This window comes from Chelonoidis abingdonii, chromosome 4 (assembly GCF_003597395.2).
Source record: "Chelonoidis abingdonii isolate Lonesome George chromosome 4, CheloAbing_2.0, whole genome shotgun sequence".
Classification (NCBI taxonomy): Eukaryota; Metazoa; Chordata; order Testudines; family Testudinidae; genus Chelonoidis; species Chelonoidis abingdonii.
This window is the reverse complement of record NC_133772.1, coordinates 13525072-13552505: the sequence shown is the minus strand read 5'-3', so window position 1 is coordinate 13552505 and position 27434 is coordinate 13525072. Positions and strand designations below refer to the sequence as shown.

At 42.4% G+C, this 27434-nt stretch overlaps 1 protein-coding gene across 4 annotated transcripts in view; it reads left to right on the top strand.

Annotated features, from left to right (window-relative positions):
• The first annotated feature begins 1206 nt into the window (after positions 1 to 1206).
• The window catches only part of LOC116828710 (complement receptor type 1-like), a 306270-nt gene continuing 280042 nt past the window's right edge, over positions 1207 to 27434 (top strand). The window contains exons 1-6 of one of the 4 annotated variants that reach the window (XM_075064831.1): positions 1207 to 1564; positions 2122 to 2310; positions 4286 to 4474; positions 6932 to 7031; positions 9893 to 9975; positions 12366 to 12434. In XM_075064831.1, coding sequence (XP_074920932.1) covers positions 1396 to 1564; positions 2122 to 2310; positions 4286 to 4474; positions 6932 to 7031; positions 9893 to 9975; positions 12366 to 12434 — 799 coding nt within the window. In that variant the 5' untranslated portion in view covers positions 1207 to 1395. The remainder of the gene's footprint in view (positions 1565 to 2121; positions 2311 to 4285; positions 4475 to 6931; positions 7032 to 9892; positions 9976 to 12365; positions 12435 to 27434) is intronic. The other 3 variants (XR_012655701.1, XR_012655702.1, XM_075064832.1) reach the window with 3 other exon arrangements.

Genomic DNA, 27434 nt, shown 5'->3' with positions numbered 1-27434 from the left:
CCCAGGCTGAGACCACTGTTTGCGTGTTTTGCACCTTGTGCTATGCTGTGAAATGCATTCATTCAAATATATGGTACTTTCACATTACCCAGCCACTTACTTCATAGCTTAGGGTGTGCTGCTGTGATTTGGTTTCTGTCCAAGTAAATTGAATGCTCACTGCAGCTAATATCCTATGCTCAGTGCGTCACAGAGTTATCAGTGCTTCCTCATAGGGTTTGTTTGTTTTCCATTTAACAGGTAATTATTTCCTTAACTGACTTGCATATTTTACAGTGTATTTCACCATAGTGGTATGTCTGTTGCGGCTGCACTGTACTTGCTGTCTGGTGAAAGCCTGATCACAGAGTAATTGTGTTGCTGCATTTACAGTGAATGTGTCGTTATAGTCCACTTTCCATCACATTTTACAACTGGAGTGGACAACCATGACATTGCTTAAACAATGGTGAATGTTTCACTAAGACTTGGTGTACACTTAAAAGCATGACAAGTATAACTGTTTCTGGTAGGGGAGTGATTTTCACTTTAAAAAAAAAAGTTATACTGGTAAAAAGCCCTACTATGGATGTAGTTATGGTGAACAAAAGGTGACCTCTGCTGGTTTAACATATTGCCCTGCCCCTACAAGAATCACTAGAATGCTATAAGCATCTTTCTGATATAGCTGAGCCCACAGTAAGAGGGACAGTATAACATTCGCTCTTAACTGCTGTAGTTTAAGGGAGTAAAACGTTTCTACCGTAAACAGCTCCTGAGAGTCTGATCCTGTGCTGTGCTGAACACCCTCACTGCTCAGGGACTGTCAAACTCAGTAACAGAACAAATAGGCACAAAGCATGGATGAAACTAAAATCAGCAATGTAGTGCTTAGAGTGACTGTATGTTTTCCACATGAAATTCTCTTTTGTGCACTTGGCTGTGTTGTTTTATGGCCCTGCCTGTCTCCCGCGCTAGAGCAACCCCTGCCTGTCCCCGCTTCACGCCATCGGGACAGGAATGAGAGGAGAGAGCAGGGCGAGGGTACTGTGCATTCCTTCAGGGTAAGGTAAATGCTACTTTGCCACCTCACCTAAGTGAGGATGCAGTGACCCAGCTCTAGGAGACAGAGAGTCCTTGTGTGAGGCAGGAACACATTACTCATGAGCACAAACACATACTTTGAGCCTCAGCCACCCCAAAGTTCCGTAACTTCAGGAGAGCTGGGCGAGGCTGCAGCTCCCAAGCAGCATCACACCGAAGGCACGGGCAGGGAAGGGGGAGATTTTCAGCTCCCTTTGCACTGTCTGGCTGCTGGATTCGTCTGAGGGCCAGTGTAGTCTGCTGTGTAATTACAGCGCTGCCCACGGGCACCTCGCCAGAGGAGTGGAGAGAGGGGGCACCAGTGCAGCTCTCATGCTCCCTGAAGTGGCCCTGCCCAGTTGCTCGCTTGGCAGCCAGTTGGTCTCGGCTTGGAGGATTGGGCCTCTCATGGTGTTTGTCGCCACTGCTGCGAGGCCAGCCTGCTGCCACTCACTCTGGCTGCTAGGATTTGTGCTGCTGCTGCTGCTGCCCAGGGCTTGTGGTGAGTGTCTGGGATGGGGCAGCTGTGCTAAGACCCCTGAGGGACCAAGAGACCCCAGCATGTGGGGCAGGGCTTCCTGCAGTCTTGGGGCTGTGGACAATCCCAGTCTGAGCCCCCCAGGGGCTGCCCTCACCAGGACTTTGCTGGACCACGCAGGGAGCCGCTCCCCATGGGCTGGCTTTGGCCTTTGGGTTGTCTCCAGCTGTCACTGGGACCTTGTGGGGATCCCTGGGCTGTCGGGCGGAAGGGGGGCACTTGTCTGGATCAGGGCCAAAACCTCAGTAACTGATGTGAATGGGGTGGGGCCCAGCAGACATGATGGGCTGTGCCCCAGATTTCTCTTGAGGGGCTCTGCACCCCTTCCTAGTTTAAACCCCTGGCTGTGGGAATCCAGCCAGTCTGTTCTCACAGGGTACTGGGGAACATCTCCCGCTCCCAGCTGGGGCTCATCAGGCCTGTGGCAGGTCCCTGGAGGGTTTAAGGCACAGTTGGAGGCAGTGGTGTAAAATTATTTAAAATAAATATCTCCTATTAAAATGAATTTGTTTTTCTTACAGGTCAGTGTGGGGCTCTGCCAAGCCTGAGTCATGCCATCCCTTCTGGTACTAATCACACAGAGGGCTTCCCTATCGGCACAGAAGTGACATACAAGTGCAGTGCTGGCTTTGTTAAAATCCCAGGGAAGTCAGACACCGTTGTTTGCCTTTCAAACTCACAGTGGTCAAACATAGAAGAATTTTGTGGTCGTAAGTATTTTCTTTTCTTTGCTTAGGCTACCTTTTGTTTATGAAATGTCAAGTCATGTCCCATTGAATAGGTCTATTCAAAATTGCTTTAACAAATCCAGTGCCAAGTCCAAAGAAGAGAATCCAGGCTAGGCTTGGCTGACAGCTGTGGGTGGTCTGGACAAAGAAAAGCTGGAATCTTGGAGAAGTTACAAGTGGGAGGGTGTAATGGGGTGACTACCCGCTCCAGCCTAGAAGGGGTTGGAAAAGCCCTGCAGAGGGCAAGGTAAAACCCTGGTTGATTGGGGGAAGTGGTGCCACACCCCAAACTGAGCAACAGGGCCTTATAAGAAGGCCAGGGAAGCCAGGAGCAAAGAGTCTTACTCTGCAGGAAGCTAGATACAGGGTACCTGAGTGAAGCAGGGCTGGGCTGGGGAAAGGCTAAGAAGCGAGGGAGATCCAGCCTGGAAAGCCCCAGGCTGTGGCCTAGCACTGGGCTAACAGGTACTGGGGGTTGCAGAGGGCAGCCCAGGGGTAGGCCAAGGCAGCAGGTCCAAACCCAACCTTGCCAGTGATGAGTAGGCTGATACTGCAGTCTGCCCCAGGGCGTGGGGGCTAGACAATGACTGGCAGTAGCCTTGTCCTGAGGTGAGGTGGGGATAGTGGGTGGGGGGTTCCCCAGGGAGGGAAGACCCTAAGACTGAGAGATTATTGCCAGGAGGCAGCACCCGAGATAAAAGAGCACTGGGTTCAGGGAGGGACATGGGGGCCAGAGGACAGGTGGATCACAGGCCTGCAGAGGGGACTCTAGAGCTGAATTGAGCTAACTGCCAGCAGTCACCAGCAGGAGGTGCCGCAGGGGCGAGTCCGCATGTCTACAGAGGGGACAAGATTTGGATACAACCTCGATGTGAGAGTTCGTAGAAAGATCTAAGTCAAAAGTGATGACCACATTACAGCTGAGCAGCTGACGGGGTGATTTTTTTAAGCAGTGGTGACTACAAGTGTAGAGAGGAAAAAAGTTTGGGAGGGAACAAGGACTTTTTCTTCCTTTCCCCGCTTCCCCCATGTATCATTTAAGCTGCTGGCAGGGCATCCAAAAGGAAGATTTGAGAGTCATTGGTATAAATGACAGCATCCAAAACTGTGAGAGCAGATAAGATCACACAGAGAGAGAGAGGATTCTTTCCTCAGCCCACCCTCTTTTTCTTGTACACCCAATCAAAGTTTTGCTGAAGTGGTATGGGGAGGATCCATCAAACTGGACCTCACGCTATGAGATTGAAGAAATTGTAGGAAAACTGTGAGGGGATGGAATGAAAAAACCAATAGATGATCATGATGACAGCCAATAATAGGGATGGCCAATGTTCTCAACGAGAGGATGAGAATGGAATAGAAGTTCTAGAACTGAGGCAGAAAGAAGATGCAGGACACTTCAGTGAGAGATGCTTCAGTAGACTGGAGAGCATGGATTCAGACTGGCGGAAGTCTACGGGTTAGAGCTGGGAAAAGAAGACTGTGCAGCGGTTGTAAACAGAGTAATCAGTTAGTTTGGAGATGAAGGGGAGAAGGGAAATCTCTCCTCATCTGTCTTCATGCTGCATTCCACCCATATCTTCTTTCTCTTGACTGCTTCCTTTTTCTTCTTCTTCTGTATTGTGTGCCATCCACTGTGCTTGGAACAGCCCCCAGTAACTTTGCCCAAGGTGCTTGCCTCTTTTCCTTAAATAAATTAAATTCCCCTCTCCACATAGACACATTGTCTGACATGTCTCAGGCACAATGATCATACGCCGTTCTGTAACTGTACAGCTGACGCCACCAGCTCAAACTTTTTGGCTGAGTACCTGTTACCTGTTTGACACCCTTCACTCATGCGCACTGAGTGTTGTGTGTGCTTTACATATACACAGAAAGCTAAAAGTACAGATTTTATTTTTACCTGCTTTTTAGAGCTAAATATTTCAGTCTTTGTTTTTTGCTTTATTGCTAGGCAGCTGTCTTGCACCGCCAAGGTTAAAGTCTGCTACGTTAAGTGATGAGGATTTGAGGAAGAATTACTACCCTGTTGGGACCAGTGTGAGTTATGTCTGTCGCCCAGGGTATGAGAGAACTGAACTGAGTCCTGTCATTACTTGTCTTGAAAATTTAACATGGGCGGAAGCCCCTGAGTTTTGTCTAGGTGAGTATCTTTTGTTACTGTTCTGTCTCCATTGATCTACTAGCCATTTTTGGGCAGTTAGGACTGTCTTATCTTAAGCAGCTGGTTCACATTTCAGCCCTGGCTTCTGTGACTTGTAGTCTGAAATATGTTTGTTTTTGTCCGTTGATTGTAAATTTAAAATTGAACTTTAAATGGAAGTAAAAAGTGAAATGGGTACCAATGAGCACTAGACAGTTAGTACTTCCTATAGTTAAACTTTTCATTGTATTTGTGGTGGTTTCCATTCCTCATTCTGTAATGGGAGTAGAATATCACAGATAATGCAGTAAAGTTAACACCATGCTGTGGTAAATGTCCCTTTTAAAATGGTAAACATTGTATCCCAGAAACCTGTGTGTGAAGTTGTACTAAACGTCTGTCCCAGATCTGGACTTTAGCATACAAAATCTAGGCTTTTACTGTGAACCTTCCCCAAGCTTATACCCAGCTTGGATCTATTCTCGCTGCCACCAGCTAGGACTATTGGGGTTCCTAGTTACCCTGAGTCACCCCAACCTTTCCCTGGGCGACCCCCAAGACCCAGAACCCCTGGGTCTCCCTATCTCAATGGGAAAACAAGCTCTTCCCCCTTGTCTCCTCGTTATCTGCTCCCCCGCTTCCCCCTCCCTTTTCCCTGGGTGAGCCTGGGCGATGCAGTACTTAACTCCTTGAAGGCAAAACAAAGAGGGAAATCACCCTCCCCCTGAGGCGATGCATTCAAATCTAGTAAAGCTAATATAAAGAGATTTTCCAACCCCCCTTCCTGTAGCCTCACCGGAGAAACCCCAAAAACCTCAGCCAGGTTTTAAAAAAAAAACTTTATATAAAAAGAAAGAAAATACAAAACAATAATACTGCATTAAGAGATCAATACAGGCTCTTGCTTATAAGAAAATATGAATAAACAGTCTGATTTAAAAGATAGCCCCCTTTAAACCAGTCCAGCAAATCAACACACCTGTAAATACAACACAAAGCATATAACAGCCTATTTGCCTTGTGGCCTTTGTACTCACACTTTGTAGGAAAATATTAGAAAGAAATAGGAGTTAGCAGAAAAGATGTTTCCTCCATAGCTGGGAAAAACAAAAGACCTAGAGTACACAATTCCCGCCCCTGACTTTTAAAAAATCCAGTTCTCTGATTGGTCCTCTGGTCAGGTGTTTGGTTCCCTTTGTTCACCCTTTACAGGCAAAAGAAAATTAACCCTTACCTTACCTATCTACTTATGACAGAAGTAGACTAAGTAATACTATCTGTTTTTGTTAGATTTCACACACAGAAAAATTCTACCCTCAGAAACAATTAATGCAATGTACAATTCAACCAAACTGAATCATAGTATTAAAACTAAATCCAGTATTCAGTAACAATATGTAGGGCAATGCTGATCAGATACTAAAATACATAGTAACATAAAGGAAAATATGTTTCATTGTGAAGAATACTGTAAATTTTTTCAAATCTGCCTATGTCAAGACTGCATCTGTTAAATTCAGTACAAAAACCTACATTATTAATACAGGGTTAGAGGATCTAGCCAACTGAATAATTATCCTTAGCTCTGTCTCCTCATGTTTGAGTATTGGATTATGGCTTATTGTTTGTCAAACGAAATATAATACTGTGGGAATTTCTTGTGTAGCCTTCAACACAAATACTCTGGCCTACCCGATAAAGAGAATACTTTATGTACATAATAGGCCAGGGGTAGGCAACCTATGGCATGGGTGCTGAAGGTGGCACACAAGCTGATTTTCAGTGGCACTCACACTGCCCAGGTCCTGGTCACCGGTCCGAGGGCTCTGCATTTTAATTTAATTTTAAATAAAGCTTCTTAAATATTTGAAAAGCCTTATTTACTTTACATACAACAATAGTTTAGGTATATATCATAGACTTAAAGAAAGAGACCTTCTAAATATGTTAATATATTACTGGCATGTGAAACCTTAAATTAGAGTGAATAAATGAAGTCTCGGCACACCACTTCTGAAAGGTTGCTGACCCCCGTAATAGGCCATATGTTTTTCTACGTAAAAAAACTTTTTGTGCATCACGGCTGAGATGTTTACCAGTATAATCAGAAGCGTTCCTTGCATCTTTCTTTGTGGCTTCCTGAACATGTCATGTCTGTGTTGATCTGTACGTGGAGGTGCTGAATTTCTGATAGTGTGTTCTTTATGGTAATAAGTTTCTTCTGCTGGAGGAGAGCATCACAAGTAATTTGTTGTCAGAGGCAGTGGGAATCTCTGCCATTGAAGTTGATAAGATGATATGATTAGACATTTAATGTGAATAGAATATCCACAGTTAAATGAAATAGGATACTGAACTAGCCAGATCATTGGTCTGACATTGCCCTATTCTCTTCTAAATATGTTAGGGATTTTTCCAACATCATAACATGCTAATATCAATCATGTTCTTTACTAGGAAAATCTTGTGGTGTTCCAAAAAGCCCAGAACATGGCAGACTTGTTGATGCAACAAATAACCGGTTTGGTGCAAAAGTAAACATACTTTGTGATGTTGGGTGAGTGTTGGACAACCGATGCTGATTAATTTACAGACCCTATCTTGGTGTAGAACTTCTGGGAAATTAAGACTAGAAAGCGTGGTCTAACTTTCAAAACTTATTCTGAACCAGTGCTACAGTTGTGCAGGCCTGGCCTGGGGTACCTGCTTAAAAAATAGAACCTTCAAACTAAGTTAGCCAAATGTAGTTCGTGATCCCTCCTTCCTGCCTCCTCTTGAAAGATTAAGTTGAGAGAAAGAAGGAACAGCTATGGTGTGGAAAATATTGGGTAATTTGCTCAGTTAATGTTCTACGTATGGGGTTGTGGGAAGTAAGACATGGCTGAACATGTCAGTGATTTAACAGCTGATGACTCTGTCAAGGCCCATTTGGTTGCTAGGATAATGGAATGTTGGTTCAATTTCCAGAAGTTGGGTGAGGCCCTTTGGAAGGGAGAATTGAGATGTGCTGGATAGAAGTAGGTTTTTTCTGGTACTTTGCAGGAGGTAGTAGGAGAGGATTCTCAAGATGCCAGAGACTAATTCTTGGTAGACTATAGGAGTCCAGGCTATTGAGAATGAGTAGTTAAGACTGTGTTCGAAGGACAAGGGACCCAAAGCTTTCTTCTCTAAAGTCTGAGTTGTCATCTATATTAAAAAAAACAAAACAAAAAACCCCTGTGCTTGAGAGGGCACCTCTAGTTGAACAGTAAATGAGTTCATGGGTTTACTTGTAATTAACAAAGTAAAAGTTAGTTCTACTCCAGACTTGTTTAACAATGGTGATTGGTTATTCCTGCTGTAGCCTTCAAAAAGCATCTACTATATTTATCAGCTCCTGGGAACTGGATCCTTGGAATATGGGAGCAGAGTGAGAAGTGACACAGTATAAAACTTCCATGTGCAAAGTTTAGTGGTAGCAGCAGTTATACAAGCCCAGGGTGTGGGAAACCTGGCATTGTGACATGGATTATCATGAGTTTTACTTCAGTTTGTTCAAGTAGTTATTTTAAGAAGCTACGGTGGTATATGGTGAGTAGTACCATCATAAGATTGTGGAAGAACTTTCTGGACTTGAAACAGTTGAACAGATTGTCTTTTACTGGCACGAAATACATGATACAGGCATGAGTATCATGGTAAAATTAATATGGTTTTGTTAGATTCTCTGTGATGGGATCAGAGTTCTCATCAAACCCCACAGACTGAGAGACAGAGAATGCCCTTCCCCGTAGGTTAGCCATCAACCTTCCTTCCTGCTGATATAATGATGACAGCTAGCTGTTTAATAGTGCCTTTATCAGCTATCAAAGAAGGTCAGTATCATTATACCTGTTCTACAGCTGAAGCTATTGAAGCACAGGGGGGAAATAACTTGCCCAAGGTCATGCACAGGCCAGAGCAGAACCAAGAATGGAATCCAAATTTCCTGAGTCCCAGTCCAGTTCTTTAGCCAATACTTCATCTGAATTTCGCCCACAAGAACATCCAAACTATTGTTATGTTCATCACTTTCCTATACAGTAGCATACAGGGACTGCGCACTGTGGAATTGTCTGCCAGTGAAAGCTTTGGGTTTAAATGGTCCGATTAGGCTTTGGACCTTTTAAAATGCTCAGGTTGTATAAGAGTGGCAGCAGGGGGACAGCCCTGGGCCAGCTGTCTCCTTGCCCAGTCATTGCTGTCAGAAAAGGTTGTCTTTGGTGGTTATGTTTTAAGTTAGAAGAAAAGTAGTGGCCACTTGGCCATAAATGATGTTCGTGTCCATCCTTTTTGGTCCCTGCCTTCATACCAGACTGGCGAAAGAACCAAAAGAAACCAGCTTTAATAGGTAAACCCTCATCTGGTCCTCTCAATCTCCTTTCTAAAACTCTAACATAGAAGGCTACGACCATTAGCCTATAGTATTAAAAGGTAAAACATAGTGAAAACCAGGTGACTTCATCGCCAATATTCAGTACTTCCTGGCCAGGAATAAGCTAGACATCTAGCTAAACGGTGTTGGCAATGGAGTACTGTTGACTGTGGTAGAATACCAGATGGAGGGAGGGATATAGTTTAGTGGTTTGAGCATTGGCCTGCTAAACCCAGGGTTGTGAGTGCAATCCTTAAGGGGCCATTTAGACATTTGGGACAAAAATTTGTCTGGGGATTGGTCCTGCCTTCAGCAGGGAGTTGGACTAGGTGACCTCCTGAGGTCCCTTCCAACCCTGATTTTTTTTTGATTCTATGTAAAATAGGAGGAGTGGTGGAATTTAGCAGTCTGAGCCAAGAACTTCCACCTCCATTTATATGGTGAAGGTATAGCATGCTAATGGCACACCTCTTCAACACTGTACTACAGATTGGAACTAGGATGCGAGACATTATCCTACTCACAAGTCCAAACCCCTTTGACTCATGTGAAAGCTTTTTGAGACGATGAACAGTCTAAAAACTGCTAGTTCATTTGACATGCTTCAAATCCAGGAACTGGTTTAAGGACTTCTTCACCTGCTGGAGATGCAAGAAATAAGCACTAAAATGATACCGAGAGGGGAGAGACCTATTTGTTTCACTTCTTAAAGGTTTAACAAAGAAATAACCCAGAAATTCCAAGCATCTGGTTAGTATAGACTTCAAGGTGAGAAATTGCTCCTGTAAACTTGATCTTTGCAATCTTATGCACCAATTTGCTTGTTCTAAATTGGCTTTAATAACTCGGGATTGCTACTCAGCATTGCTTGGTTACAGTGATCATGCTGGTTCTTCTACAGCAGGAATCACCCTACTCAGTAGTTAATGCCTTCTTTTACTGGCAGAAAGAAGGCATTTCCCAAATTTCTGGACTATTACAGAAGCACTTAGACAACTAAGAAACATTTTTTTTCTTTTCTTTAGATACCGAGTAAAGGGGAGAACTTTCATCCAGTGTTTGTTTAAAGGAGATCAAGTTGAATGGAGTGAACTTCCAACTTGTGAATGTAAGACAATCACCATGGTTTTAAGAAGAGCTCATGACTGGATGATGCTGCTTTCATCTATCTTTAATTTGGATTATAAGAGAGTCTTGTAGAAATTGCTGGGAGTGTGAGACAGTCTGAATGTCTGAGGATCCATCATGGTGCTGATGCCTTTTGTAGAATTAACACTTGAAACAAACACAACCCCATAAGTACCCTCCTTCCCTTCAAATAGTTCTCCTGGCACCATCTTCTGTACAGAATTTAGCTGGTCTAATGTCACCACTGGAGTGGTGAGGTTTGGTTAGTTTCTCATTCTTCGTTAAGTAATCTCTTCATCCTTTGAAGTCTGTCACACTAAATTAAAAAGAAGTAGGATAATTCCTCCTTGTTCTGTTCTCTTTTCCTGTCCAAAAAACCTGGACTCCACATTCATAATCTGAGGCTATTTGGTGCTGAAACTCAATATTAAAATCTCTTCCCAGTTTATTTGCTTTAACTGTTTTTATCTTTTTGGACACTACCTGAGGTGGGTCTGTCAATCCTAACTACTGCCATCTGGTCTAGAACCACATGGAGCTAGAAGAAATGTCCTAATTTAAGATTTCTGCTTCTGGAACTTGTAGGAGCACAACATTGTCCTTCAAGGATGTCAGTCAAGGAACCCCCACTCCTTCTGTCTGTTAGAGGAGGGTGTGTGTTCTGTTAAGGCTGTCTCCTGGGGTTTGTTTCAGCGGGTCAAAATCTGCTAGAAGAAAGGAGTTGGCTTGGAGAAAAGCTTGAAAGCAGAAAGCCCCAGACTCTGAGGGAGGTAATGCTTCGCATTGTGTTGCAATACAGTGCTAGTTACATTTTCAAATAGCTAAATGGTTTTTCTCTTTTAGGGGAGATCATGGACAAAGGTTTACTTAATATTTTCAATTCACCTCTAACTGAAATGTGCATTAATATTCATGATGCCATTCTCTTTTCCTTCAGTGATTACTTGTTCTCCTCCTCCTAATATTACCAATGGGATGCACAATGGCAGCAACTTGGAAATCTTTGCTGATAACTCCTTGGTAACTTACAAATGTGACTATAATTTCTCACTTACTGGAGAGGCCTCCATTCAGTGTACAACCAAAGATAACATCAATGGAGTCTGGAATGGGTCTGCCCCTGAATGCAAAGGTGACTGACTGACTGTTTTTATCTTCTTTTTGTTCTACTTTCTCCCACCAGATAAAACACTAATTTGATTGCTAGGCAAACCCATAAACAGGAGGAAATTCAATTAAACATTAATCATTTAAATGTATAACTTGTGGGAAACCTAGTTACTGTTAGAAACTTAATCCTAGAGAATGCTGACAAGTCACATAAACCCAAGGAGAAAGAGCTAAGATTGCATATGTAACCTTAATTTAATCATTTTCTAACTTCTGAGTGCTCACTTTACAACTTACATAAAACCCACAGTAGAAAAAAGTTATTCAGCTTCTGAGCTTTTTATAAAAAAAAAATCTACAGGTAAATGTAATACACTGTCCTCTGACTCCATGTGTCATCAAGGTTTGACTCTTGAACCTACAGCACTGCAGCATATCACATAAGCTAATGAACAAATTTTAATAGGTGGCAGCAGGAGTAAACTGTTAGCTGAATACCAGCTACTAGAGGGGGATGCACAACACACTCAAACAATGGGTTTTATACGAATGAGTAGCCTTATTTTACGAGATCTTGGTTCTCTTCTTACCTCGTGTAACTTAGATTCAGGGAGGATGCCTTGTTCAGTGATAACTTGGGGTTTCAAGGGCACAGGATTATTAACATCAGTCAGTGGAAAAGAATTGAGTTAAACTCTTTGTCTCCTGGTTCCCAACACAGTGCACCCTCTCCTAGGCCAAAGAGTATTTTGATGCAAGAGAGAATGAGGCGTAGTGCTGAGTTGCCCACGGCAAGAACTTGCTGTTCTCACTGAGAATTCTCTGCATGTTCAGGGACTTTAGAAGTCTAGCAAATTCTGATGAGTAAAACTGAAGGAAAATGACACAAACTGTCAAAATCTAACTCATGGTGACAGCAAGAGGCACCACCCTGATCCTTTCACATCCCTGCTGCAAACCGTGGAAGTGTTAGAGCTCTTTAAAAACGGTTGGGGGAGTGGAAGAGAAACACTTTTGTAAAGGGAACTGGAAGGCAGCTCAATGTAGGGGTTGCTATGGGCTTCCCCTAGAATGTATGAATGGGAACCCAAGAGCAGTCTGCAGGGTAGCCCAACTGATGGTACATGGCCTCTCTCTGTGACAACCTGTAACTGGGATAAGTGTGTCTTGTTGCTAAAGATGCAGATTTGCAAACATTAGCTGGTGATGGGAGACTGATGTAATGTTCATAACTGCTTTTTCCTCTTCTTTTTGCCTTAGTCATAATTACCCAGGACAAACCCACAACTGTCCCTCCCAAAGGAACAGAAGTAACTGGCACTTCCTCAGGTAAATTGGAAGAACTTCGATTTGCTAAAAGTCTAGGATTTTGGGTTCAAATTTCCATTTGAATAAAAATGAAATGTACAGTGTGAAAGTCATCTTAATTTCTATAATTCTGCTATTCACAGATGCAAATATGTTGATACTCACTTAAGCTTGCCTAAAACCTTGAGAGCTTGTTGTTCATTTGCACATTCATCCCAGCACTGATTGTTTTTTTTCCCTGATAGCATTCCACCTTTTCATGCTCTCTCTTTGTATAAATATCTCCTGTCTGTGTGTTCACTTCTATGCATCTGAAGAAGTGAGCTATAACCCACAAAAGCTTATGCTGAAATAAATGTTAGTCTCTAAGGTGCCACAAGTACTCCTGTCTTTTTGGTAGAGATGATTCTTTAAAGGCTGAAAGAAATTGCACTGGAAACAGACTAAGGATATTTAAAGTAATCACTAATGGGCACTGTTGCCTATCAAGGGAGTATTTTAGTGCAGATTTCACAATTTTTACCCCCCAACGAAGTATAAACATGTATTTTTAGCGTGCTTGTTTTGGGTAGGTTCCATGTGACTCAGAAATAGAGCTTTTGTTCTCTGGTTTTAGTTCAGTGGCAGAGAGAAGAGGTGCTGTTCAGCTTTGGGTTATTTGGATTAATTCTATGGCATGTTTTTTGTGACAAAGTTCCTCCTCTACCTTGATGGGTCCTGCGCTTCTTGGCAGATTTGCTCACCTCAGTGATGTTCCCCACAGTCTGGGTCAACTCCTCCTGTGTCGAATCAGGAGTTGGGAGGTTTAGGGGGAACCCAGCCCAGGGCCCTGTGGATTGCAGCTGTCTATAGTACCTCCTGTAACAACTGCATGACAACTACAACTCCCTAGGCTACTTCCCCATGGCCTCCTCCAAACAACTTCTTTATTCTCACCACAGGATCTTCCTCCTGATGTCTGATAATGCTTGTACTCCTTAGTCCTCCTGCAGCACAGCCTCTCACTCTCAGCTCCTTATGCCCAGCTCCTCACAACCACATCCTCTCCTCTTCGTTCCCCCTCCCTGACTGGAGTGAGCTTCCTTTTAAACCAGGTGCCCCTGATAGCCGCCTTGATTGGCTGCCGATGTTCTAATTAAAGTAGCTATCTCTGCCTTCTAGAAAGATCTTAATTGGCCCCAGGTGCCTTGATTAACCTGGAGCAACTGCCATTTGGTTAGCAGGGTACTAGGGATTTGTTTAGCCTGGGGTTAACATACTTGTTTCTCAGTACTTTACTATAGCCATCTGGCCTTGCCCCATCACACTTTGTTTTTAGTGTATTTACATGTCTGGCAAGATTCATACCCATGAGTACAGAAGCAGATGTAAACCAACAGAACAAACTGATAAAAATGATATGCGTGGGGAAGGGGGGAGGGAACTTCTTAAATATTGGCAGGTTTGCATCTGGGAAGCTTAAAGCAAAGCTGTATGACCCATGTTTCACTGCCGGGGGCAAACTGCAGTTGAGATTTCAAGCTCTTTGATGCTTTTAGTCTTCCATGACGCCTTTATGGCTGAATTTTAGGGCTTCTAATCCGTCCTCTTTCTCTCAATTATGCCATTCATAAACCAGTGTCCTTCCTTGGCATTGTTGACTCAGTCTTCTCCTGGATTTCCTACTTCATTGTTCCTGCACCATTTCTTTCAGTGGATCCTTCTCCCCTTTCCACTTTCCAAAGGATTCCCACAGCACTCTGACCTTGGCCCATCCCTCTGATTCCTCTCAAAAGGAGAGTGACGTGGCCAATTCCGTGGATCAGGAATATTATTGTCTGGGCTGATTGGCAGCTCTAATGAGAGGGATGGGGGCAGGGACTTCCCTTTATGTTGTGTGGTTCTACAGCGCTTAGCACAGTGTGGCCATGAGTCAGGACTTGGGCCCTCATGCACTATTGTGACACAACTAATAACACTATTGGCTGCAGTAGGGGGTGGTGTGTGAAAATCTGCTATTGCTCTGTGACGTCCAAGCACTGATCATTTCAGTGGCACAAACTCTATTTCTTAGGTGTAGATTTTCCTGGGACAAAGATGGTTAGTCTTCAAATGCATATGGTTATCCCAAGGATGAGAGTTCAGGAATAGATAATTTACTGCTGAGAGAATTAGCGCTTGGAATGACGATCCAGGTAATGCGCGTAACGCGCGTGGATCTTCTGCTTTGTGCAGCCTTGATGGCATATCCCACAGAGCAAAAAATAGATACAATGAAGTGGATAATACATTGGGAGGGGGTTGACTCTAGCAGTTATTCAGCCTGACAGTGCTTTTGCTGGCATACTTTGGGGCTTTTCTTCAAACGTCTTGGGAGGAGAATATGAGCAGTTGTGGATTTGGCTCTTTCAAATTCAGTATGTTTTGGCAATGTAAATCTCACTCCAGTCAGCTTGTGGGAGCTGATGTCTTTACATGCCTGGAATCTCAGCCAGCGTTTTGGTATTCAAAATAGTCAGTTATGTGGAGAGCACCTCAAGTATTAAAACTTTCTTTTCTCTACAGGTTCTGTGCTGAATACAGCTGGCAACACTACTGCACCTGAAGGTGGAGGTGAGGTACTGAGGGGAGAGAAAAAACACTTGAGCTGTTAGACTGGGTAGCGCAATGCGTGTGGTGAGCAGGGAAGCCTGGCTGTAGGGAGCTTCAGAACTGGAGATGGCCACATACTTTCAATTGTATTTCAAATCTGTTACACTGAAGAACCCTGAATGTTGCTGATCCACGTGACAGAATTATGTGCATGAGATTGGAATCATGGAATTTCTGCCAAAAGCAAACTAAAAAGTCCTTGCTTCTAGTCAGTAATTTAGGGGGACCACAACTACAAATTTGTTTCTGACTCAACTGGTTTTCTTTTTATGTGATGGTGGTGTTTTTCTACCTCCTTTTTCCCCCAACAAACAGTTTCCTGCATGGTTTTTAAAATGTTCTTCACTGGACTTTATTTAAACCACAAAAACAACAGCAAAACTTTAATGACCAAACTGCATATTTCTGCCAACACTATGAAACCTACAGTAATGATGAGCAATATGGGCATAAATGAATATGTACACTCCCTTTTTCATATTAAAATTATTAACATTAAAGGCTATAGATGTATTTTTTGAGGGTAAATAGGGTTCAAAATTTCCAGGAGCCATTGAAAGGCCACTTCAAAGTATCAATGAAGGTCAGAATGCTATTTTTAATCTTTCGTATGTTTCCCTTAAAATGTTAGTCTGAGCATTCCTGTAACAGGAGTCTGATTTCTAAATGCAAAACTCATTGACATCAGTGATTGTAGTTCTATGCAGTCTGTGACAAGGAATTAATTATCCATTCAGTATCTTCCACAGCCAGTGGTTAGACGATAAATGATCTTATTCTAGTAAGAACAGCAAAAGTCTGTCCCTTGAAACCATCTATTTGGGTAATTAGAAATACAGATTACAGCACTCTTCATATCTGTGGTACCAGATATCATCATAAGTTAGTGTTATGTTATGCTAGGGCAAAAATTGTGGTACCTGGTCTAGACAACCTGAGTATAATGATTCTGGCTTTTCTAGGTATTTTGGCAAATGTACGACTGGCCAGTGCAGGCTTGGTAAATGAGAGCCTAGAAGCATGTGCAAGAGGAACCCTTAACATCCAGTGGTTCATATTATAGAAAACCTTTAAACCCAGATTGGGTCCTCCATTTACACAGTGGTTTTCCTGTTGGTACTACAAGGTACAAATGTGTACAATCCTTTGAAAAGCTGCTTTGCTTCATTACGAGGTTCTCTAAGGGTGAGATCATGGTTTCCAAAAGCTAATGATTATCCATTTTAGAATGTGGTTTTTACGTGCCTATGTTAATTGTTCCTTAAGATGTGATATAATCTAGGGTACTAAGTGTAGCTTCATATGCATGGATTGTGGACGAGTTCCTGTGGGTTACTGACATGAATCTGGTTTCGTATTTTAGCTCACATTTTTTGTTTCTCTCTTTAGGGCTTGGCATACTCATTGACATAGGCATTGGCACCAGTATTGGTATCGGTAAGTAACTTAAAACTGAAAAAAATCATTCAGTGAACTAAAGCCATGACGGTTTTAAGATCTGGAGTCAAGGCTATCTTAATATTGACCTTTCTCCATCTCATAATGTTTTCCCCCTACTTAATTACTAAATACCCTAAATCCCAGGGTATTTAGTAATTCTTGAACTTATCTGCCATTTCTAATGTGCTGTGGTGCCATGTAAAAGCACTGCCATTCTCTGGAGAGAAGCCTGTATTCCTGCTCTTAGCTGTTTTCTCTTCACGATATTTGTCTGAGCTAGGCAGTCAGCTGTGATTCTATCTGAAAAGTGCCTGCACAATATTGGGGAACAAAAGAATCTCATTTCTTTATCCCTAGGGAAATCAAAATGTTATGTTTTTTATTTAACTTTATTACTAAATTGCTCTTTTTTGTTTGTCTGTTTTGTTTTTAAAGTAGTTCTTGGTGCAGTTGCTGCAATTATACCATTGGCAGTTTTGAAGAAAAATAGGTAAACAAGCCCAGGATATAAGTATTTCCTCTTTTTAAGATTTACTCTGTTTAGATGACTGAGACTTTTCTTGCATGTAGCTGATGTCAGAAAAAATACCGTGTATGGTACTCTGAAAATTGCAATAACATGCAGCACTAAAGGGATGGCATTTAGTCATTAAATGAAGATGGTGTTTAGAATTACTTCTCTAAAATTTATCACTAGCAAAAATGTAGAAGTTTTATAAAGCAACTTAAAAAGACTGCTTTCTCCACTGACCCTGTTACTTCACCTAATGCTTGTTGGATACTCCCAGGAAGATCTATTCTGTATTAAAGAACACTAGTATTAAAAGGGCTGCTTGTGTTTGTCCTGAATGTTTAATAGATAACTATGTTTGTCTATTGCATTTGCATTTGCTGGAATAAGCATTTTGTCGTTCTACAGAAATCAGTAATGTGTTGTGAGAAAATCAGTCTGTTGAATAGTAAGAGTTTAGAATAGAACTATATCAGTTGCTTTATACACTTACAGCTTAATTCATTTGCTAAACAAAATAACAACACTACTTTGCAATATAATAGAGAAGTTTAACCTATGCTTCACATTGACTTGTGGGGGAATGGATTAGTTACCATGCAGATTTTTTTGCATCCTGTAATACCACTGAGTTGTGCAAAAGTTTACATGGATGTGGGGAGGCAAACAGGAGGAAAACTTGACTCCTGAGGTTGTCATATTACCATCTGACGTATCATAGCTCATTGTCCCTTCTCTTAGAATTCCTAGGTAACAAATGGTGTAGCTTATAATTGTCTTTTTCTTGAAATGTATCTGTACTATTACCTCAATAACCTCCTGCGGCAGTGAATTCACAAGTTCCCTACACGTTATGCATGTTTCTCACTACTTTGTATTTTCAGCAACTCTAGAAAAGAATTCCTGAAAACAGAAACCTTTAAAAAATCTTCATTTTTAAAACAGGCCATTCCAAAAACAAGGTTGTGGAGTTGTACAACTCCTTCCCCTTCAGCAACACCTTATCCCTCATGTCTAAAGAGAAAAATGTACAGATGAGAAATTGTTTTCATATTATATTATGTCCCCCCAAATTTGTCATTGTTGGTTCCTTCGTCTGAGTATCAGTAAAACAGCAATACTTGATTTAATCCCAAACAAGGTGAAGTCCAAAACTTTCCCCTTTGGTATTAGCAGGTTTCTCACACACACCACACAATCCCAGTGAATATTTTAACTTCTTGAAAGTGTGGGACATACATTTTTGGTGTATTTTGGAGGAAGTTTTACAAAGAAAAACAATGTTTTATAATATCTTGCTCTTGCTCCTGTTAAAATTTCCAAGTAGTAAGGGTTCCACCACTTCCCTGGTAGAGAATACCACAGCTTAATGCATGTTGCCATCAAAATAGCTTCCAAATAGCCTAAATTTAATCTTAGTTCATTAATAAGCTCTCCTTTTAGAAACTATTAATATTTGTCTGTCTTTTATTTCTGCAAACATATTTTATTCAATCAGCGTTCTCTCCTTTTCTGCTGTTCACTTCTTACATTAGAAATCCAGATCCCTGAAGCTCCAATTTCCAAGAACATATCAACTACCAATGGATGAAACAAAATCTAAACTGGGTCTTGAAAGGCATGTTTTGTAATAGAAAAATATCTTCCTCCACCTAAAAATATGTAGATGGTGTCTTCTGATTCAGTTATTTGAGAGAACAGGGTAGAATTATATCATGTTAAATTCAAATTGAGAATATAATCTATAGGTACTTATTTCTTCTAACCTTTTCTTTCTTGATGTGAACTGAAATGTTGCATGTGACATCATTGTTGGGTTAACCACTAATATACTAGATTTCTTCTATATAATGTTTTTCTGCAAACACAACAGACTCGAACATTATGTGTTCTTTCAGTCTTTTAAATGAAGTTGATTGAAAAATATCTAACATGTAAATCTCATCTCTATTTCATTACTTCCATATGTCTATTTTAATATTGAAGGAACAAATCATATTTTCTTCTTTGAGTGAAAAATAAATGCATAACACAAAGATTATAAGCAATATAAGATTTTATCTCATATGGGGACATGTACCAGTTGTTCATCAAACTAGTCAAATTCCTCCCCTGAAGAGCTTTGCTCTCTTTAGTATATATCACAAAGAGGTTCAGAATTTGATTTCATGAGGACTTTACTACTTTACAAGGTATTTGCAGTAGCCATTATTAACCAAGACTGATATTCAATATGACTAGAAACTGAAACTAATATCCCTCTTTAAAAATACAGTTTACATAAATGTATGTAGATGTTGACTCCTGACACGGTGGGAACTTCCAAAGGAATTCCTCAGCTCAACTTTATTTTATAGTGAGGAGTTGGGCATGGGGGACCCAGGAATAGTTTGGTTCTTTTATGTAAATAACTTTTTTTCATTGTTTGTCCTTGCAGTTACTAACTCTGCTTACTAATTGGCCCTAACCCTTGTTGTATCCATAATGCATGTGTTCTCCTACTTTTTCTATCATTAGGGAAATATTATGAATGCTGCTTTAACATGAAATCAGTTGAAAATATATTTCTATTGTATGCTATTGTTACACATCAGGTAATTTTTTTCATTTAAAAAATTACCATCTACCAACTTTTTAATACAAAACTAATATTTGTTCCTGAAGGTACTGTAAAGTAAACATCTGAAAAGTTTAAAGTATCATATAGACTAAAGTCTAAAGCTGTAGAAGACTAAAATATATAACTATTTTGATATTAACTTTTATGTTTTTGTTTTTTTTTCAGGATGAAGGTTGGTGCTAGTTAATAGCTTACAAATTAACGGACATAATATTGGAAGAAAAGAATGGAAAAGTTAGGAAATCAGCTTCATACATTTGCACTGAATTTCGGTAGTGAAAATAGACCCCTCTCAGGCACTTTCACTACAACTTTTCTCCTTTGAATTGGACTTGTAATTGGAATCCACTGCATTTGAAAAAAGCAAAAGGGAAGTGGATCATCCTTTTTGTCTTTAAAAACTGGTTTCTGAAGCAAGCAAAGGCAGTTGGCAGCATCAAAATTGCTTCCTGTTCTGTACACGCAGCTGGCTCTTTATTCCACCTCTCCATAGTGCTAAATGTTTCACCTGTTAAAGAACATGTTGGCCATCTGAGTGTGGCATAGTTTGGATTGTGGGTTTTAGCTGCAGGTGGCAAAAGAGCCTGTTTAGATGCCTGCTTACAGGCTTCCATCATGATGTGCGTAATATTAGTCTTTAAACCCAAATGTAAAGGTGCCAGACTCTAAATGGAATGTTATGGATTCTTGATGTGACCTTTCTTCAGATTTAGTCTTCAGCTACACATTTGTTGAAGTGAGACTCTTGCCAGATAAACCCACCTTTCGTTCCCAGCTCTATAACTTCGGTTTCTTTTTACAAATTCAATATATAGTGTCTCCCCTAAGAGAAAAGAGTGAAGTGTGTGAATTTACATGGAGTTCCAGAGATGTTCAAAATACTCATCACTGAGTTTTTAATAAAATGTACTGAAAATAAGGCATCCTGTTTCTTTCCCTAACAATCAACTAGCACTTTATAATGAAGTAAGCAATGAGATCAAAACGTGTACTCCATGGGGAGCAAGTTCTCCAGTGGTTTAGTACTAAATAATGTTATTAATTTAATTTTTAGTATATGAAATGCGTGTTGAGGTCTGAAAACAAGCTTTTTAAATTCGGAAATAAGGCACTACTCTCCTGGTAAGATGGAGGTAATTGTAATCCAATACATTATGCATAACTTATTTATAATTTAAAATATGTTGTTGTTTATATTCTTTTTATAATCCAGCTTGGTTGAGTTTGCCTAAATCTTTCCAAGAGAGATGAAACTAGTAACTAGAAACGATTTTGGATTTACTACATGTCATCTTTTTTATATATTTTTCTTAATAAAAAGAATCTGAATGAAGACTCTAGTTACCATCTTTTTCTCATAGTTGTTACTCTAAACTGATATTTACAGGTGATTGAAATCTAACCCTCTGTCCTGATCCAAGTATCAGAGGGGTAGCCTGTTCAGATATTAGGAATGGCAATATACAAAACCTGTAGGAGAGCACTTCAACTCCTGGCCACACTATAGCAGACCTTAAGGTGGCCGTCCTGCAGCAAAAAAACTTCAGTGACCAGACTACAAAGAAAACTGCTAAGCTTCAATTCATCTGCAAATTTGACACCATCAGCTCAGGATTGAACAAAAACTGGACTGGTTTGCCACTACAGAACCAGTTTCTCCTCTTTTCGTTTCACACCTCAGTGCTAGAACAGGGCCTCACCTCCTGATTGAACTGACTTGTTATCTCTAGCTTGCTTGCTAGCATATATATACCTGTCCCTGGAAATTTCCACTACATGCATCTGACGAAGTGGGTATTCACCCACGAAAGCTCATGCTCCAAAACGTCTGTTAGTCTATAAGGTGGCGCAGGATTCTTTGCTGCTTTGTCCTGATCCAGTCACTAGCTGCTAGCAGAACAGATGAAAATGTGCCCTTTTCCTCTTGCAAATAATCACCTTTCTTTTCTAGGGTTCAGGGATTTTTCCTGACAGATGTAAAAGGGATGTCATTTTGTTAAATCATTCTTTTTTGTCTGGCCCGGTGTCCCACAGGATCTCTGCCAGGAGGAGATCCCGCTGCGGGCAATGCTCTGGCAACAACCTGCAGCCACAGCTTCCCCCTGGACCCTGCCTCGTATTAGTGTGAACGAGCAGTGGGAGGAGCAGCCGGAAGTGGTGCTGTGGTGCATTCCTTTTGACTAAAATCCCTGATGTTCATCATAGGGTCACAGTCTAACAGGGACAAGGGTCTCTTGCTGGGGATGTGTCTCCTGCTCTGGAGCAAATGGGAGGGAAGGGAGGGAACATGCATGCTTCCCATCCCAGTTTGCTGAGTCCAGACGATTCCTTGCTCTTCTCCCCCTACGTAATGGGGAAGATCAGGGACCCATCCATATACTAATTTTAAACTACACTTTGGTCCTATGCATTAGACCTCAGCTAGGGGTCCTGCTGATATTTTTTTTTTTTTTTGTAATAAGCAGAAAAAAGGTTAAGAATGTTTTTACAGGTCCAACAATCTCTTCTTATTTCTAGTTAGGGAAAACGAGCCTTGCAGTCTGTCCCAAAGGGCACACTGAGGCTATTACAATCCAAGTGTGTCTCTCTAATCTGCTGGTTTTGGAATTAGGTTTCTCTGAAAGGCCAAGAAGGAATGTTTTTTTTAAGGAGAGGGATGGGCAGTGACTAGGAGATTTTTAGAGTCACATTTCCCATAAAAGGTGTCTCTCCTTTGATGAGGTGTTTTGAAATGTGTAACTATTTAAGTATCTCGCTCATTTGGTCACAGATAAGACCTTCAAATGCAGGTTCCACAGAGAAGGAAATGACAAAAGGAGGGGAACATAAGACTGAGGAAAGACGCTTGTGTGGTACTTAAACTACAGGAAGAGTAGAGAGATGCAGGTGTTTCCAACTCTGCTTTTGGCTCTACCGCACATTGCGTTATTGATTAGTACTGCAGTAGCACTGAAGAGCTCCATTTGTGTACCAGGACTTGGTTGTGCAAGGTGCAGCACAAACACCGAACAACAACCAGTCTGTTGTAGCTACGTCAATACCCACTGTCGAGTCAGTCTAGGTCAAAGGTTTTCAGCCTGTGGGTCCACAGATTGTCTAGGATTTCCAAAGGGGGCTGCATCACCATTCCAAATTATTTAGGAGTCTGCAAATGGAAAAAGGTTTCACTGGTCTAAGTCATTGTATTACTGTACTTTCTGTTAGTGTATTTGGTGTATACTTGTTTCACTGCACTCCACGTCCCATTTTAAAGCTGGATTTGGTTCAAATGGCTCCTTAGGGACTGCACACCTGAGAAGTAGCTGCTTGTTTTAAATGGTGGTAGATGTTTCTTGAAGGCTGGATCCTGCAAGTGTGCTGAGCACCCTCTGCTACAAGGAGTGGACAGTGCTTAGTACATTGTGGGATGAGATTCTGCAAAAGTATTTTCCTGTTCAGCTGAGGTTATTGTGAAATTATACTGTTCTTGAATTCACCACCACCCTTCACTTAAGAAAGCTGCGAAGCAAGTAAGTGCATCTCACTGCTGAAAACTAAGACCTATGCATCAGGAATTTTGGCATTCTGGACCAAGGGACTTCACTACGTACTGTTTTGTCTATGGATGTGTATGAGAAACACAGCACAAAGGGAGAGACAGAAAAAGCAGAAAACAAGACAGCCTGTACAAGTAGCATCAGCTGGTAACACAACACTGAGAAAAGCTTAGAAAATGGAGGTTTTGGGGTTACTCTGCTAACTGAAATAAGTTTGGTTCTGCGAGAAAGGAAAAACGCACACAGTTTGCTTCCTCCTGGGTTAAAAGAAACAGGACTTTGTACGTTCTTGGTAAATAAACAAGATTGCACCAAAGGTCCCAAACGTCCATCGTCAATTTTTCCTCCCATTTGGAACAACATATAGGATCCCAAATTTTGGCTAACCGCTCAGGTCAAATGGGATAACAATATTGACTCAAAACCAAAGTCACTAAAGCTTTACGGTAGAAAAGAGACACAGCAGTACTATAATACTAGAGGTATTTAAGAAATAAACGAGGTATTCATGTAAACGCATTCCAGAAGGCTTGCACAGATACACTCCAACATAGATTTATGGTATAAACCTATTCCTTGAAGATAGGGACACAGTGACCCCTCCAAAGATAAGGACAGGATGATAAGACAATAGCTAGAGATGTTTTGTTTGAACCAGCAGGTACGGGATGTAGGGTCAGTAACACATTGGTCACACATCAGGAGTGCAATACGTAACTTATTTGTATCAATGTAGAAAAGAGGAGTTATAGGAGCAGCATCTTTGTCCAGTCTAGGGGGCAGCATAAGGTCCCGCTGCTGATTGAGCTAATTCCATAGTGACAGACATACCTGTGTTCGTATCCCTATGGCGTCTGCCAGGCACTAGGACCGTGCCTCGCTGACAATAAACCTGGTTGAGTGCCTTTGCCTCTGAACCAGGTCTGTCATTTTTCTGGGCAGTTCTGTCAAGGTCTGCTGAGTCAGGTACCTGCACAGAGCCAGGACAGCGTACAGAGGATGGTTGTGTAGATCATGCCCTGGATCTCTCTTCTCCCCTGTCCTCTTGCAGTTCCCAATGCAGTGTCTGCTTCAATTATTATTCTGGCAGGCTGTCAGCATTTTTCCTGGAGATGCCTGTGAGAGAAGGGAAACGGTAATGTCTAACAGTTAATAACTCAGCCTGACGTGAATGGAATTTCAAAGCTGAACAGAAAAGGCGCACCTTTGATCTTGGCATAGATATCAGTGTTTCTTCTCCTGGATAAGAGCTCTGCCTGCATTTACTCTTCTCCCATAGGTGCCCACTGTGTGGGTGCTGCAGAGCTGAAGTGTCCATGGAAAAATATTAGTGGGAGTTTAGCACCCACTAGCAGCCAGCTCCCCTCTTCCCCCCAGCGCCTCCTGCCCATCGACGGCACTGATGATCAACTCCTCCCCTTCCCTCTCTCCCTCCCAGCACCTACTCCCTGCCGCAATCAGCTGTTTTGCAGTGTACAGCCAACTCTGGGAGGAAGGTAGAGGAGCTGAGACAGGGCGCACTCAGGGGAGGGGGCGGAACTAGGTGAGAAGAGGCAGGATGGGGGCAAAGCTGAGGGTTGAGCACCCCCTCAGGCCCAAAGGAAGCTGGCGCCTATGTCTTCTCCCCTCACAGCAATACGATCCAGCACCCTCTGTGTACTCCATGCTGGAGTTTATTTGCGGCCTTGAGTCTCCATGATCAGCTGTGCTGGTGAGCTCTCCATACTGATCAAACAGAAAATGAAAATTCTAAAGTTCCTGGGGCTTAAACGGGAAAGTGGCTGTTTCCTGTGTACCTGGCTGACATGCAGTGAACTGAAAGTGCTCTCCAGAGCGGTCACAGCAGAGCACTGTGGGACGCCTCCTGGAGACCAATTCATTTGAATTACACAGCGCACTGTTTACACTATTCCCATGTTGACCAGTAGATGTTGAATCAATTGCAATGCCTCTCACGAAGGAGGAGTACAGAAGTCGACATTACAGGCCACTTAGGTCGGCGGAAGGGACTCGGTAGTGTAGACATATTGTTAAATTGATCTGTTGTGGCCTATGCTGACCTAACTTTGTAGTGTAGACCAGGCCTTAGTCATCTGTCCAGCACCTAGCCTGTTTGGTTGTTATAAAATACCATTGTCTTCACTTTTCTTGACAACGATTACATTCATTTTGCAGAGAGTCAGTAACAACTGAAAAATTAGTAAAGGTTTTGGGGCGAATCCTGCAGTCTTTAAATAAGGACTGGATATGTACTGACTAAACAGCCATCAAAGTCAACAACTCTTGCTTAATTTAAGGACTGAGGAATGATTTCAGGTGTTGGCCTATTGTTTGGGATGAGGAACAGGTGGTTGGGCTAAGGGCCTGCTTTACCCTGGAAAGGATACCCAGAGCCTGAAGAAAACACACTGGTATTCAACTTCTTTGTCAACTATCACCCATGCCCCTCTCTTCTCCCAAGGGCTCATTACCAGAGTCAACTGACTGTTGAATTCCCAAGAAACAAAAGGGAAAGTAGTCATTTCAGTAAATATTTTCAGTTGTGTTCACCTTCACACAAGGCCTGAAGGGGTTAATATGGCTAATTGGGCCAATTAACTGCCTAGTCTGCATCTAGAGGAGACTGGGATTTAAGCAGATCAAGTGCAACTGGGCAGGAATAGGCAGGGCCCATATAAACCAGGAAGCTATCTACAAAAGGGGTTGGAAGGAGGGAGTCTTCAGTTGCTTTTCAGAAGAAGGGAAGTGTATGGGGGAACTAGATGCTAGTAGTTTAAGGTTATGCTTTGGGAGAAGGATGTGTGGCTTGGTAAGCCCGGAGAAAGGGGAGAGGCAGGTAAGGCCCAGAGGGAAAGCAACAAGATATGGAGTAGGTCAAACTTTCTCTGCTAACGAGAGGGTCCCAGAGCCAGGCCCTGGCAGAGAGGGTGGGCCTAGGTTCCTCTACTAGTTACTGAGGAAGTGGTACCATCTGGGTAGTCAGTGGTAAGACTGCCTGAGACCATCTCTCATGAGAGAGTTTGCAAACTCAGATGGGGAAACAAATGGCAACTTGGCCAGGAGGCAAAATCATGAAGAGGAAACTGGGGTTCCTGGAGTGGAAAGGTCCCCAGAGTGACCGCTGATGAAGGAGACACTGCTATAGGAGGACACAATACCTGGCCACAGCTAATACCTAGGAGGGCTTAGAGGAGGCACCACTAGTGGTGAGGTTACCCCTTAAGATGCTGTCTCTCTTGGCACCCTTTTGCAGTCCCCTCATTAAACCCACCCGTCCAATGATTTTCCAACTACATTATTATGTTACACCCTGCTGATTGCCTATGGTCACCTGCAGGGCAACTGGTTTAGTAACTATCCAGGGGGAGGGATAGCTCAGTGGTTTGAGCGTTGGCCTGCTAAACCCACAGTTGTGAGTTCAATCTTTGAGGGGGCCATTTGGGGGTTAGTCCTGCTTTGAGCAGAGGGTTGGACTAGATGATCTTCTGAGGTCCCTTCCAACCCTAATAATCTATATTCCCTCTGGATGCCAACCATTTGCACCGATGCAGAAGCAGCTTCTTCAAAACAAGGTAAAGGATTGCTAATGCTTTTCATCCCAGAAAGGCTAGTGTGACTCTGGGGGAAATGTACCAGTATTTCCAGTGCTTGCTAGATACTAGTCATACCCCTCCCCCTCGCCCCCAATGAGCTCAGGACTGGCATAATCTGAGGGTTGAATTCCCCAGAAGGCAAGAGCCAGGTGTTTGTTTTTTACATTCCTTGGTAACTACTTCCTTCCACTTAGCTGATCCATGAATGTTTTATAGGGATGTATAATTCAAGGATCCAGATCTTGTCTAGATTCACTATTTCAAATATGCTGCTCACTTAGGGAACAGAACACGCTCCATTTCAAGTGGGTTTATTCCTGCTGTCTCCTTGGATCTGACGCGGTTAGCGGGCAATGGCCCTGGGTCTGGAGAGAGAGGATTGAACTAGTCCCGACAGGTGTTTGTCTCTGGAAAGCGCCGCAGGGCGGAGTCCCTCCCACCCCAGGAGACATAGGGGGTCGCTTGCTGCACAGGCTGGGGAGGCTGTTGCGCTCGGCGGAGGGAAACCCGCGGCTGGTGTACCGACACTTTGAGCTACCCTCCCGTTTTGCAACAAGGTGCAGTTTCTGCTTCATAAGGACGCCATCTGTGCTCATGCTCAGGAATTGCTGCCGCCTGGTCCACGAGGTTGCAAATCGGGAGGGATGGGGTCTGTGGTCGAAAACACTCACGATCTGCTTCCTGGTCCAT